Source organism: Cetorhinus maximus, chromosome 9 (assembly GCF_964194155.1).
Source record: "Cetorhinus maximus chromosome 9, sCetMax3.hap1.1, whole genome shotgun sequence".
Lineage (NCBI taxonomy): Eukaryota > Metazoa > Chordata > Chondrichthyes > Lamniformes > Cetorhinidae > Cetorhinus > Cetorhinus maximus.
Window position 1 is genome coordinate 51,529,947 of NC_135887.1, and position 13,323 is coordinate 51,543,269.

A 13,323-nucleotide genomic window follows, 5' to 3' on the forward strand; every position below is an offset into this window, starting at 1 on the left:
AAGCATACAACCAATGGCAGACAGGAAAAGAGCTGCTGGCCCATCCAGCCTGTCCCACACAATCGTGATGCCTTGAGCATCTAGCTATACAGTCGTCACCAAGGTCAACTGATTTCTTGGGACAGGCAAAAAATAAGAGACTAAAAAGCCAGGCTAATTTGGGAAATTTCTCTCTGATCCCTTTAGATGATCAAAACTGGTCCATGGAGATCACCCTGTTAATTCCATGCAGTACAAGGGATTTTCACCAGCAACTTTAACATCCACTGCTTGGCTGCGAGTGGTAGAAATGTCAACGGTAAAACAAGAATATTTGAAACTTCTTTACAAACTAGCTCCTCAAAGGTAAAAGCAAAATACTGCAGGTGCTGGAGATCCGAAATAAAACAGAAAGTGCTGGGAAAAAACGCAGCAGGCTTGACAGCCCCTGTGGAGAGAGCAACAGGGTTAATGTTTCGAGTCCATATGACCCTTCCTCGAAACGTTAACTCTGTTTCTCTCTCCACAGGGGCTGTCAGACCTGCTAAGTTTTTTTCCCCAGCATTTTCTGTTTTTAATCAAAGGTAAACCCTACAATGCAAGAAGTACAGCTGTTGGCTGCACATGCAAGAGATTTGAAAATGTGGCTAGGCCAAGGAAGTAAAGTAACAACTTTACTGCATTTAAATTTCCTTCCCCTTACCCTGTAAGAAAACAAAAATTACTCTCCTGGATTCAGGGAGCAAATTAAACAGCTGAGAAACCATAGCCCAGAGGAATAAACAGGTTGCAGGAACAATAGGATTGCCTGGGATACTGACAGTCATGTTTTTAAGTGTGCAGAGCTGACAAGAGATATCCATGCACTAATTTGCTGTCCTCCACTTTAGTTTTGACCCAATTTGGGTATTGGCCATTGTATTCCATTAAGTATAGCAGATTGGGGTGCTGATTTAATTGTGGTGTTTAAGGTGATTATAGGAGTTTATAGTGCAGGTGGTGACGGTGTGTTACAGTTCACTCAGAGAGTCCAAAGCATATTGTAGTCTGGAGCCATGGACAATGATGGTAGAGGCTCCAACATTCTTTCCATCACATGATGGATTCTCCAGATGGATTATCCATCTCCACGATGGATCTCCTGCTCTTAGTACCTGCCATTGACATGTGTTTGTGGGATTTGTATGTTTATACTCAACCTGTTTGACCATGTTATGAACACATCATCCTTGGCCATCAAATCCTGGAGTGAGACTTGAACCCAGAGTCTCTGGCTTAGAGACAGGGGCACTACACACCGCACCACAAGAACCTGCCAAAGGGTAGGTAGAAATAACCTATTTCCACTGTTGGTGCATCCACAACAAGGGGCCATAACCTTACATTTAGATACCAGGAAGCACCATGGAAACCTGAAACTCTCTCCCTCAAAAGGTTGTTCAGGCTTGGGCCAATTAAAATTTTCAAAACTGGGTTTGATAGAATTTTGTTGGGCATGGGTATTAATGGATATGGAACCATGGAGCCTAAATGGAGTTGAGGTGCAGATCAGGCATGACCTAATGAAATGCCTGAACAAGCTCAAGGCTGAATGGTCTACTCTGGCTCTTATGCTTCAATTGCTGAAGTGGAATTGTAAAAAAAAAAGGACATGTGACCACTGGGGTTTCTTGGGAATCTGATGAGCCTTAACAAAGATTGAGAGACTCTTCAACAAAACAACAAATTGACTTAATAATTCCCATCTCAAGAGTGTTTGGAGTTTGCAAACTTAAAAACTTCTTCTCTCACATTCACCTCCACAGGTAGAATACCCTATCCAAAATACCTGTGGAATGAAAGAAACGTTATTAGTCACGAATCGGTTAATGGAACAGCAGTGAACTGGTGGCTGTGTCTTACCAAGAGAATGTCTGCAACGATTGCCCAATTCAAAGCAAGGAAGATCTCAGCCAAGAAGATAAAGAACTTTGGGAGAGAAAAAAAAATTACTCAGTGTGTCATCTTGAACTACTGTTAGACATTAGTCAGGAAGAAGACATGCAATTACCATGGAGTTGCCAGGAGGATGGCAATGATTACTATTGGCAGTCCCCAAATTATATGCCTACTCTTCAGCATGGTCATCAGTATTTGAATTAAGTGACGGGGAAACATGCAGTGTGATTGCTCTACTAGCTAAGTTGCTCATGAGCTGGTTGCAGCTTAGTCGTTCGAATGCTTCAGTATAAAAAGATTCAGCAGTAAACGCAGGGTAGGAGAGTAGTACACATGTCTGTAATAGAGTAGGAGAGGTCAGTGGAGGTGGCTGCACAACCCCACTTCAATGCTGGGAAAGGATACATATCAATAGCTGCGGAAAAGGTCAATGGCTCTGCATATTGTACACAGGGATGAGTACCATCCAGGAACACTGCATTCAAGATAGCACACTGACTGGTCCAGTTGTTAGATGAAGCAGACACTGCCTCAGCTAGCTGTATATGGGATGAGGATGGCACCTTGCCTGGGCAAATTGTATATGAGACTGCACACAGCTTGAGAGAGTTGTATATGGGATGACACCCTGTGTGGGTGAGTTGTAAATGAGACAGCACACTGCCTGGGCCAGTTGTATATGGGATAGAACACTGCCTGGGCCAATTGTATATGGGATAGAACACTGCCTGGGCCAGTTGTATATGGGATTACATTGCCTGGGCCAGTTGTATTTGGGATAGTACACTGCCTGGGCCAGTTGTATATGGGATTACATTGCCTGGGCCAGTTGTATTTGGGATAGTACACTGCCTGGGCCAGTTGTATATGGGATAGAACACTGCCTGGGCCAGTTGTATATGGGATAGAACACTGCCTGGGACAGTTGTATATGGGATAGAACACTGCCTGGGCCAGTTGTATATGGGATAATACACTGCCTGGGCCAGTTGTATATGGGATAATACACTGCCTTGGCCAGTTGTATATGGGATAATACACTGCCTGGGCCAGTTGTATATGGGATAGAACACTGCCTGGGCCAGTTGTATATGGGTTAGTACACTGCCTGGGCCAGTTGTATATGGGATAATACACTGCCTGGGCCAGTTGTATATGGGATAATACACTGCCTGGGCCAGTTGTATATGGGATAGAACACTGCCTGGGCCAGTTGTATATGGGATAGTACACTGCCTGGGCCAGTTGTATATGGGATAATACACTGCCTGGGCCAGTTGTATATGGGATAATACACTGCCTGGGCCAGTTGTATATGGGATAATACACTGCCTGGGCCAGTTGTACATGGGATAATGCACTGCCTGGGCCAGTTGTGTATGGGATGGCACACTGCCTAGTACAGTTATACATGGAATGGTACACTCCCTGGGCTAGTTGTATAAGGGATGGCATGCTGTCTGGGCCAGTAGGTATATGGAATGGCACACTGACTGGACCAGTTTTATATAGGATAGTATACCGCCTGGACCAGTTGTATATGGGATAGTGCACTTCCTGGGCCAGTTGTATTTGGAATGGCACCCAAGCCTAGACCAGTTGTATATGGAATGGCGCACTGACTGGACCAGTTGTATATGGGATAGTACACTGCCTGGGCTTGTTGTATATGGAGCGGTACACTGTCTGGGTTAGTTGTATATGGGATGGCATACTCCCTGGGCCAGTTGTATATAGAATGGCACGCTGTCTGGGCCAGTTATATATGGGATAGTACACTGCCAGGGCCTGTTGTATATGGGATAGTGCAGTGCCTGGGCCAGTTGTATATGGGAAAGTACACTGCCTGGGCTAGTTGCATATGGGATGGCATACTCCCTGGGCCAGTTGTATATGGAATGGCACAGTGCCTGGGCCAGTTGTTTATGGGATAGTACACAGCCTGGGCAAGTTGTATATGGGATAGTACACTGCCTGGGCCAGTTATATATGGGATGGTACACTGCCTGGGCAAGTTGTATATGGGACGGTACACTGCCTGGGCCAGTTATATATGGGATGGTACACTGCCTGGGCCAGTTGTATATAGGATAGTACTCGGCCTGGGCCAGTTATATATGGGATGGTACATTGCCTGGGCCAGTTGTATATGGGATGGTACACTGCCTGGGCCAGTTATATATGGGATGGTACACTGTCTGGGCCAGTTGTATATGGGCTAGAACACTGCCTGGGCCAGTTATATATGGGATAGAACACTGCCTGGGCCAGTTGTATATGGGATAGTACACTGCCTGGGCCAGTTGTATATGGGATAGTACACTGCCTGGGCCAGTTGTATATGGGATAGTACACTGCCTGGGCCAGTTATATATGGGATAGAACACTGCCTTGGCCAGTTGTATATGGGATAGTACACTGCCTGGCCCAGTTGTATATGGGATAGTACACTGCCTTGGCCAGTTGTATATGGGATAGAACACTGCCTGGGCCAGTTATATATGGGATAGTACACTGCCTGGGCCAGTTGTATATGGGATGGTACACTGCCTTGGCCAGTTGTATATGGGATAGTACACTGCCTGGGCCAGTTATATATGGGATGGTACACTGCCTGGGCCAGTTGTATATGGGATGGTACACTGCCTGGGCCAGTTGTAAATGGGATGGTACACTGCCTGGGCTAGTTATATATGGGATGGTACACTGCCTGGGCCAGTTATATATGGGATGCTCTGCCTAAAAGGCAGAGTGTGAACTTTAGCTTAGCTTCTTGGTTACTGAATGGTAATAGAAGCATTTAAAGTAAATATCCACACATGAAGTACCGTTATTTGCATTGATTGTGTGTCTGATGGTTTCTATTAAAATTAGTGCATGTGGCAGCCACACTTCTGTCCTGTCAGTAATTTCTAATGGACAACACTGGTTTATCTGAGTTTGTGTATCATAGTATTGTGTATTTTGTGTATAAGGTAGTGTGTTATAAAAGCCTGTGTATAAGACTGTGCATCATACAGCATTCATACAATTGTGTTTCCTTGTATATGGATCCATAGAGCAGGATTTTCCGGTTCCACGCACCGCGAGACCGAAAATTCCCAACCAAAGCCAACTGCTATCCGGCAAATTTTCGTCCCAGCTGTGACAATTCCCACAGCAGCGGGACTGGAAAATCCTGCCCATATAATTTTACAGCACATAAAACCCGCCATTCAGCCCATCATGTCTGTGGTGAGTATGGGTATCTATCAGTGAGTCACAAAGTATATACTCACTGGATGTGTGTGTACGTGCAGAGGGATGGCATAAGGAATTTAGATAGCACTGTTTGAAGAAGAGCAGGGGAGTTCTTCGCAACATTTATCCCTCAACCCACATCACTAAAACTGATTCTGTGGTAATTTATCTCATTGTTGTTTGTGGGTCCATGTTGTGTATAGATTGCTGTGTTTCTTCATTCTAATAGTGACAACAGAACAACATAGACACTGGGGTGTATAAGGACTTGGGTAATTAATTTATGAAGATCTGAGACAAACTATTTGAAGGGAAAGGTAGTTCTAGGGATAAATCACAATAATTTGCAAGAGGTACTCGTTTTTGAAGGTGCCTGCCTCTTTAAATAATACAATTTTCTTGCCAGAAATTGGTTAGATGGCATGTGTAAAGAATTTAATGTATAAGGGTAATTGCTGACAGGGCTTGCAAAATGTACTGATGTCCTGTCACACACAGAATGAACACTGCATGATAAAATACTTTGCTGTTATAACTCGAAGCTTTCACTGTATTTCCCTGCCAGTATTTTGTGCCTGTTTTGCTTTTATCAGATATAGTACAGCCATCTACTGGCTGGAAGATATATCGCCACCTTCACCAGCCATTCAGTCTCCGAAAAACAACAGCTTTCAATCGAGGTGTCGACTTGCCCAATCAGTGTGTGGCAGTCCTTCCCTCAGTGTCCATAGAGTGACCTTTGTAAAATTATGTAGCTAGGCCTTGGGCATAATCGTGGGCAAAGCTGAACCCCAAATCTTATCAAAATTTATCACCTTATAGTTGTTGACACTGAGAGATGATTTGCCTTCCATTTGTCCTTTGCTATTGGGAGGTAGCTACCATTAGAGACTGGAGGTGAGCACTGCCTCAGTAGGTTAGTGATCACACCTTATAATTAACAACTCTGGCTCCTGAGCTCTTCAGCTGCCCTATTTTCTATTCGATTGACTGAAATGACCTATATCACCTTTTCAGTTTCCACATATTCTCCTTATTTCTTCATAATGTATTCTGTCCTCCCTCTTTCTTCTTTTTTCTTTATTCTTTCATGGGCTGTGATCATCAATGGCAAGGCCAGCACTTGTTGCCCACCCTTAATTGCCCTGGAACTGCATGGCCTGCTTGGCCATTTCAGAGGGCAGTGAAAAGTCAACCACATTGCTGTGGGTCTGGAGTCGCATGTAGGCCAGACCAGGTGAGGACGGCAGATTTCCTTCCCTAAAGGACATTAATGAACCAGATGGGCTTTTACAACAATTGATGATTGTTGCCATGGTCACGATTGCTGAGAATAGCATTATATTCCAGATTTATTCATTTAATTTAAATTCCACCAGCTGCTGTGGTGGGATTTGAACTCATTTCACTAGGGCATTAAATAAAAACAGAAAGTGCTGGAAAAACTCAGCAGGTCTGGCAGTATCTGTGGAGAGAGAAACAAGAGTTAACGTTTCGAGTCCAATATGACTCTTCTTTGGAATCGCTTTCAAAGAAGTCCCGCATGGAGCAAAAACATTAATTTATTGTCTTCTATTGCCCTAAACTAGGCTTCAGCTAATCCTAACACATTTTAGTAACACATTCCTAGTAACAGTAATGGAGACCATTAACCAGATGGTTTGCTAATGTCCTTTAGGGAGGGAAATCTGCCATCTTACTTGGTCTGGCCTACATGTGACTCCAGGCCCACAGGTTGACTCTCAATTGTCCTCTGAATTGGCAGGTCAGAAAGCCACTCAGTTGTATCAAAATGCTAAAGGAGTTGAAGAAGGATAAAATCAGATGGACCACACAGGATCGACTTACAAACTGGATATGACCACAGCCAGCCCCACTGACCCTTCAAAGTCCTCCTCACTAACAGCTGGGGACTTATGCCAACACTGAGAGGGCTGACCCACAGACTAGTCAAGCAACGGCCTGAAATATCCATCGGCACAGAATCTAATCATTCAGCCAGCATTCCATTTGATTACAGTATCACCATTCCTGGGAATGTCCTGTCCCAGCAGCAAGGCAGATCCACCAGAGCTGGCATATAGCTGGGAGTGGTCTCAGAGTCCTCAACATTGACTCTGGAGCCCAAGAAGTCTCATGGCATCAGGTCAAACATGGAGAAAGAAATCTCCTGCTGGTTACCACCTAACGCCACCACCTTACCCCCACCCCCCTCAGTTGGTGAATCAGTGCTCCTCCATGTTGAACACCAACTGGAAGAAGCATTAAGGGTAGCAAGGGCACAGGGCTCTGGGTGGGAGACTTCAATGTCCATCACCAAGAGTGGTTCGGTAGCACCTCCACTAGTCGAGTCCTGAGTCCTGAAGGACATATTGCTCGACTGGCCCGGTCCCAAGTAAATGTAAAAGATGAGGGACATTATTTGAAGAAGAGTTGAGAAGCTCCCCCCCAGTGCCCTGGTCAATTTTTATACTTCAACCAACATCATTAAATCTGATTATCTAGTCATTATCACAATGGAATTTATGGGAGTTTGCTGTGTGTAACTTGTGTGCTGAGTTCCATACGTCACAATAGTGTCTACACGTCAAAAATTGGTTACAAAGTGCCTTGGGATGTCCTGAGACTGTGATAGGCACTATAGAAATGCAAGCTCTTTCTTATGAAAATGATGATTATCATTCGCCTGAAATTCTTCTAAGCATTTCTTTCACATCCTGTGATCTCCAAATTAACTTGTTCTTGACCAAGCATCGAAAGTATATCTGAGCAGTCCCCTGAGATGTTTGTCTATATCAAAGGTAATATACACATGCAAGTTGTTGAGAACATCACTGTAGTACTGTGGGTTAACATCTAGACTAACCCGGAGTAGTGTAAGGTAACAAGCAGGACTAATATCAGGATTAACTCAGAGTAGGGTAGGGTATTGGGAGGTCTTATGGTGCAGTGGTAGTATCCCTACCACTAGTCCAGAAGCTCTGGGTTTAAGTCCCACTTCAGGACTTGATAGCCATGGAAGATGGCTAAACAGGTTGATTATCAGCCTGTAAATCCTTCCAATACACCAGGTGATAAGAGTTGGAGAATTTCCTGGTCAGCCATGCTACAGAATGCAACAGTGAACCACTGCAATAATTTTGCAAGCATAATGACCAATCCAATGGAAGCCCATGGTTACCAATACTCTCTTAGGGCACTGTACCTGAAGGAGGAGAAGTGTAGGGTAACATCAGGGTGAACATAGAGAGTGTAGGGTAACATTAATACTTACATATGTCAGTGCAATGCTATGTTTGGCTAGCACAATAGCGAGGAAGAGGCAGGGGCTACTACTCAACATGCCAACTGCACAAATTAGAGGATCAGCTTGAGGAACTTTCTTTTTTAAGTGTTTTGAAATCACTGCTCCTATTGCAATCCCAACGATTCCTGTCACGCAGGTTATGGCTCCGAATATTAAACTGCAAAGTGAGAATGGAATATACAGATACTGCAGTGAGCACGGAACACACAGGTGTATCAGCAGCATAGGCCAATAAAACATCAATACAATCCAGCCTGTCTGTTAATGCTCAGAGTGTGCTGTGACATACAGCGTCAGATCTCTGCTGTCTGTTACATGCACTGCTTCTGCACCATTTCAAGGCATAACACTTCACCCTGCCTCCGTTTTCCTTCCCTACACTTCCAAATACTAATGTTGACCTGGAACTTGCTGCCAAAATAAGGGTGAATTAAAGATGCCCTGCTATTATTAAGTGCTAAAAGACCCAGTAATCTGCAGTGAGCAAGAGATAAACTGTGAGTTGGAAGTCACCACAAATCACTGGACAATATCTGTCACTCTGCTGTTAGCCTTGTGAAAACAGGATATCACCCTCTGTGATGACTTTTGACCAGGAAGTAGTACAGGAAGGAAAATTTGAAAGGGAATCAGTAATGGCTTTTAAGAATGTTCGAAAATTACTTTTAAGATAGTGTATCAATTGTAAAGGGATTAAATATAATTTTCTTGGATAGTAAGAAATACTGGTCCACGTGACCTGGTGACCCTTGACCTGGAAGCAGTAACAACAGGTCGGAAGTTAGGATATGGATGTCATGTGGCCAGGGACAAAGAAGCTCCAGCAGGGGATGACCAGAGAAGGCACATTTACAAAGAGCTGTGTGCGCGCAATACATTTAAAAAGGACAGAAAGCTGGAGACAGGGTATGGAGCAGAGATTGTGAATTGGACAATTCCACTGCTTCAGTTTTGCCAGAGACGACCAGAGCATGTAAGGAGGTTTATTAAAGGAGTCTCCGGTGAATCTGTGCCATCAAGACTGTCATGGACAGGAGGTTCTGCAGGTGTATAATGGATGACAACTGTCTCTGGCGCACTTGGAAGAGTAGAGCTACCATTGCAGGTGACTCGAGGACCAAATCTATTGAGTGCGAAAAGTGAGAGATCCTACGTTCTGGAGGCTGAGTTGCAAAGACGTGATGCCACATTTCTGCGGGGAGTGATACGCAGCTTGTAATCTTGTGTGATAGTCTTTTTTATATCTACTATTCCATGTGTAATTTATGGTTCGTAATGCCTGTAATTTGTCTGTTAACTCAGGTTTAATTTACATGGATTCTGATTTGGGTTAAAGTAAAAGTTGCAAAAACTGAAATCTTGTTGGTAATTTCTTCATTTGGGAGTTGTTTGGCAAACTTGGTTATTTTGGTTTAGAGATCCCCCACAGGGATCGTAACAATGTCAACCTTCCCGTGAATTTCAAGAAATTGTTGCACAGAGACTGTTAAAACAAGTTAAACTCACTGCAAGATACCTTGTTCCAGAATTTCTGGGCATTATGCAGAATTATTAGGCGAAAGGGGCCAACCTCAGGGAGAGCAGATGAATTGCTGAATCTTTCTTTTTAAATCGAGGCTCAGCATGAGTTTAAGGGATCCTTGTGAAGGATTAAGGTATAGAAGAGATGGGGTTGGTTTAAGTGGTTTAATTCTTGTCATTCGATGCCTAGGCCAATAATCTAGAGACAGGAACTCAAACCCTGCCGCGTGAGAATTTCAATTCATTTTTTTTTAATCTGGAAAAAAAATGTAAGAGCGACCATGCATCTATCAGATTATCATAAAAACCCAACTAGTTCACCAATGTCCTAAGGGAAGAAAACCTACTGTCCTTACCTACACGTAACTCCAGTCCCACAACAATGTGGTTGACTCTTAACTGCCCTCTGGCCTAGCAAATCTCTTGAGTATCTGGGGATGGAGATTAAATGGAAAAGAGGGAGAGGGTGAGATGCCAACTCAGCTAATCATCCTTTGACACTCACCCGCCAAGTACTACTACCCATATCATAATGGTCCTGGGGGTCAGCTGTGCTTGAGACAGTGGGTCAGAATCATGTGGTCAAAGGGATGGTGATTGAGCTTCCCGCTCAGGGTGAGCAGCATGGCAAGGCTGGCGCTCATTGTTCATGTTTAATTGCCTTTTTTAAAATTGGGTCTTCTTGAATCACTGCAGGTTGATAAGTCTGGGTGGTGTTGGCTAGCCCCATTTCCGAGGGCAGTTAAGAATCATCCTTGGCCTGCTGCAATGTTCCAGTGAAGCTCAACGCAAACTGGAGGAACAGCACTTCATCTTCCGACCAGGCACTTTACAGCCTTCTGGACTGAATATTGAGTTCAACAATTTTAGATCATGAACTTTCTCCTCCATCCCCATCCCCTTTCCGATCCCCCTTTTTCCAATAATTTATATATATTTTTCTTTTCCCACCTATTTCCATTATTTTTAAATGTATTTCCATCCATTGTTTTGTCTCTACCTTTTAGCCTATTTCGATCCCTTCCCCCCACCCCACCCCCTCTAGGGCTATCTGTATGTACCTTGCTCGTCCTGCTTTCTACCCTTAATGTCATCATTAGCACATTCTTTAGATAATATCACCACCTTCAACACCTCTTTGTCCTTTTGTCTATGACATCTTTTGGCAATCTCCACCTATCACTGGCCCTCTATCCAGCTCTACCTGTCCCACCCGCGCCCCCCCACCCACCCCCTTAAACCAGCTTCGAAATGTTAACTATGTTCCTCTCCGCAAATGCTGTCAGACCTGCTGAGTTTTTCCAGATATTTTTGTTTCTGTTTTGGATTTCCAGCATCCGCAGTTTTTTGCTTTTATATAAAAATCGTCCAAGTTGGCCCTGGAATGGAGTCACGTATATGGGTAACAACAGCAGGCTTCCATTAAGGGCATTAGGCAACAAGTTGGGTTTTTCATCCAGGCCTCTGGGTTACCAGTCTAGTCAGAAAACTTACATTATCCCTTAGTTCTGGTTAACTTAATGAGAAGTGGTGGGCACTTACCTGTCCTTTGAGCTGTCGGATGTATGGACAAGGGAGCCATTTATACCCCGTGCACGGAGCAGGAAGATGGGTGCCCAGAATCCCAGGGCACCAGTTGTGAACGTGACAGCTGTGGTGCCCAACGATGACAACACGAAACTCCAGCTGAAAGCCCAGATCAAGAGGAACAAATGAGTTTTATTGAGAGGTACTGATGGCATTTAAATCAGGCCACCCTCCCACCCAGCAAGCATTGCTGTAAACGTTAGACATTCCCACATCTCTTTGATCATTCACAGGCCCATCAAACACAGTAACTCCACAAGTCACAACCCTGTCAGTTATACCCAGACCAGGCTCACCCATGTCCTCCAATGGCAAGGACACTGGGCTGGATTTTACAGGCCCCGCCCCCACCCCCACCCCCACCCCTGCCAGGCTTGTTTTCGTTGAGGGGGAGGGGGGGGGGCACATAAACTATGATGGATGGCTAGCCCTCCACCTTCCTGCTCAACCCGACCCATTCCCCATAATACAGTAGCTGGACAAGTGCCAAAATCATCAGCCCCCCTACTATTTTTTTAAAATAATTAACGGGCAATTGAGCATGTTAACAAGCCGACTGACCAGAATGTTACACTGTGCATACCATAAAATGGTGGGCGTGGGCAGGCAGGTGAGGGTCAGGTGGCCGTTTTCTAAACTACTTTGTTGAAAAGGCAAGGAAGGAAGGGGGAAACATCATTTGTGGGGGCCATTGGTGCTTCTGGACAACCCTTCCCCAAGATCTTACCCCCCTCTTTGTTCCTCCCTGCCTGGCCTCCAAAACCCACCCTCCCCCCTAACCCCCTCTCTCAACCCCTTCCCTAGGCTCCCTGATCTCCCCCCCACTCCCCGTCCAAAACCCCAGATTTATTTGGGTCCAGACGCCATGGCCTACTTCATCCCAGGGCCTACTTACAATCCCAGAAACACCCAATAGTCACTTCTGGCACTGCTGGGATTGCTAGATCTGCCGGCCAATCAGATTAGCCAGCAGCTCTCGATGGCGAGACATCCTCCCAATGAGCAAGTCCAACTTTCACCTCCTCAAAGCCCTCCCGGAGCGAGTTATGGCCGTGGGGCAGCCATGTTGGACTTTGGTCGGTGCGGCACCAAAATTTCTTCTGGGGGGCGGGGACTGGGGGGAGGGGTGCACCACAGGTCCACCCCCTCCCCCTGTTAAATCTCGCCCAGTGACCTCACCTGCACGGGGCAGGTGGACATGAGATTGACTGGCTGCCCAATTTAGTCAGAAACTCTGCCACTCCCCCCGCCCCCCCCATTAATGGGAGGAGGGGTTTGTATCCCCGACTATCCTGTATCACTGGTTTTGGTGCGCGAAGTCCAAGATCAGGTCAGGCTGAGGCTCCCAGTTCAGAGTCGTCACCGTCACATGGCAGCCGGACCCAAAGCAGAGTCCAAGGAGATCGCGAGAGAGGTTGGGCCTGTTAAAGGAAACATCAGCCGGGCAGTCTGACCTCACCTTGTCCAGTGCAGGGGGATTCTGGCTATGGTTTCACTTTGAATATCAGTGAGTTATAGAATCATTACTAGTTACAGGGAGGATATTGGAACATTACACCATTACTATCAGTTATATATAGGCTATCAGTGAGTTAATGTATCACTGTTGATGGTGTGTTACCACTTTACTATTAGTTATCAGTGTAATGTCAGTGAGTTACCAGTGAGTTACTGGTGGAACGAAAGTTCCTCGCACCTCTGGTTTCCCCTCTGTGAATCACTCCCACACCTTCAGAATCCTCCCTCTCGTC

The 13,323-nt window shown here is 45.2% G+C and overlaps 1 protein-coding gene across 1 annotated transcript in view; it reads right to left on the reverse strand.

Moving 5' to 3' along the window:
* LOC144684649 (protein spinster homolog 3-like) overlaps positions 1-13,323 on the reverse strand; it is a 130,173-nt gene that overhangs the window by 54,092 nt on the left and 62,758 nt on the right. Inside the window, exons 7-9 of the mRNA XM_078548715.1 lie at positions 11,528-11,671; positions 8,432-8,621; positions 1,882-1,947 (exon numbers count right to left, since the gene is read on the reverse strand). Coding sequence (XP_078404841.1) covers positions 1,882-1,947; positions 8,432-8,621; positions 11,528-11,671 — 400 coding nt within the window. The remainder of the gene's footprint in view (positions 1-1,881; positions 1,948-8,431; positions 8,622-11,527; positions 11,672-13,323) is intronic.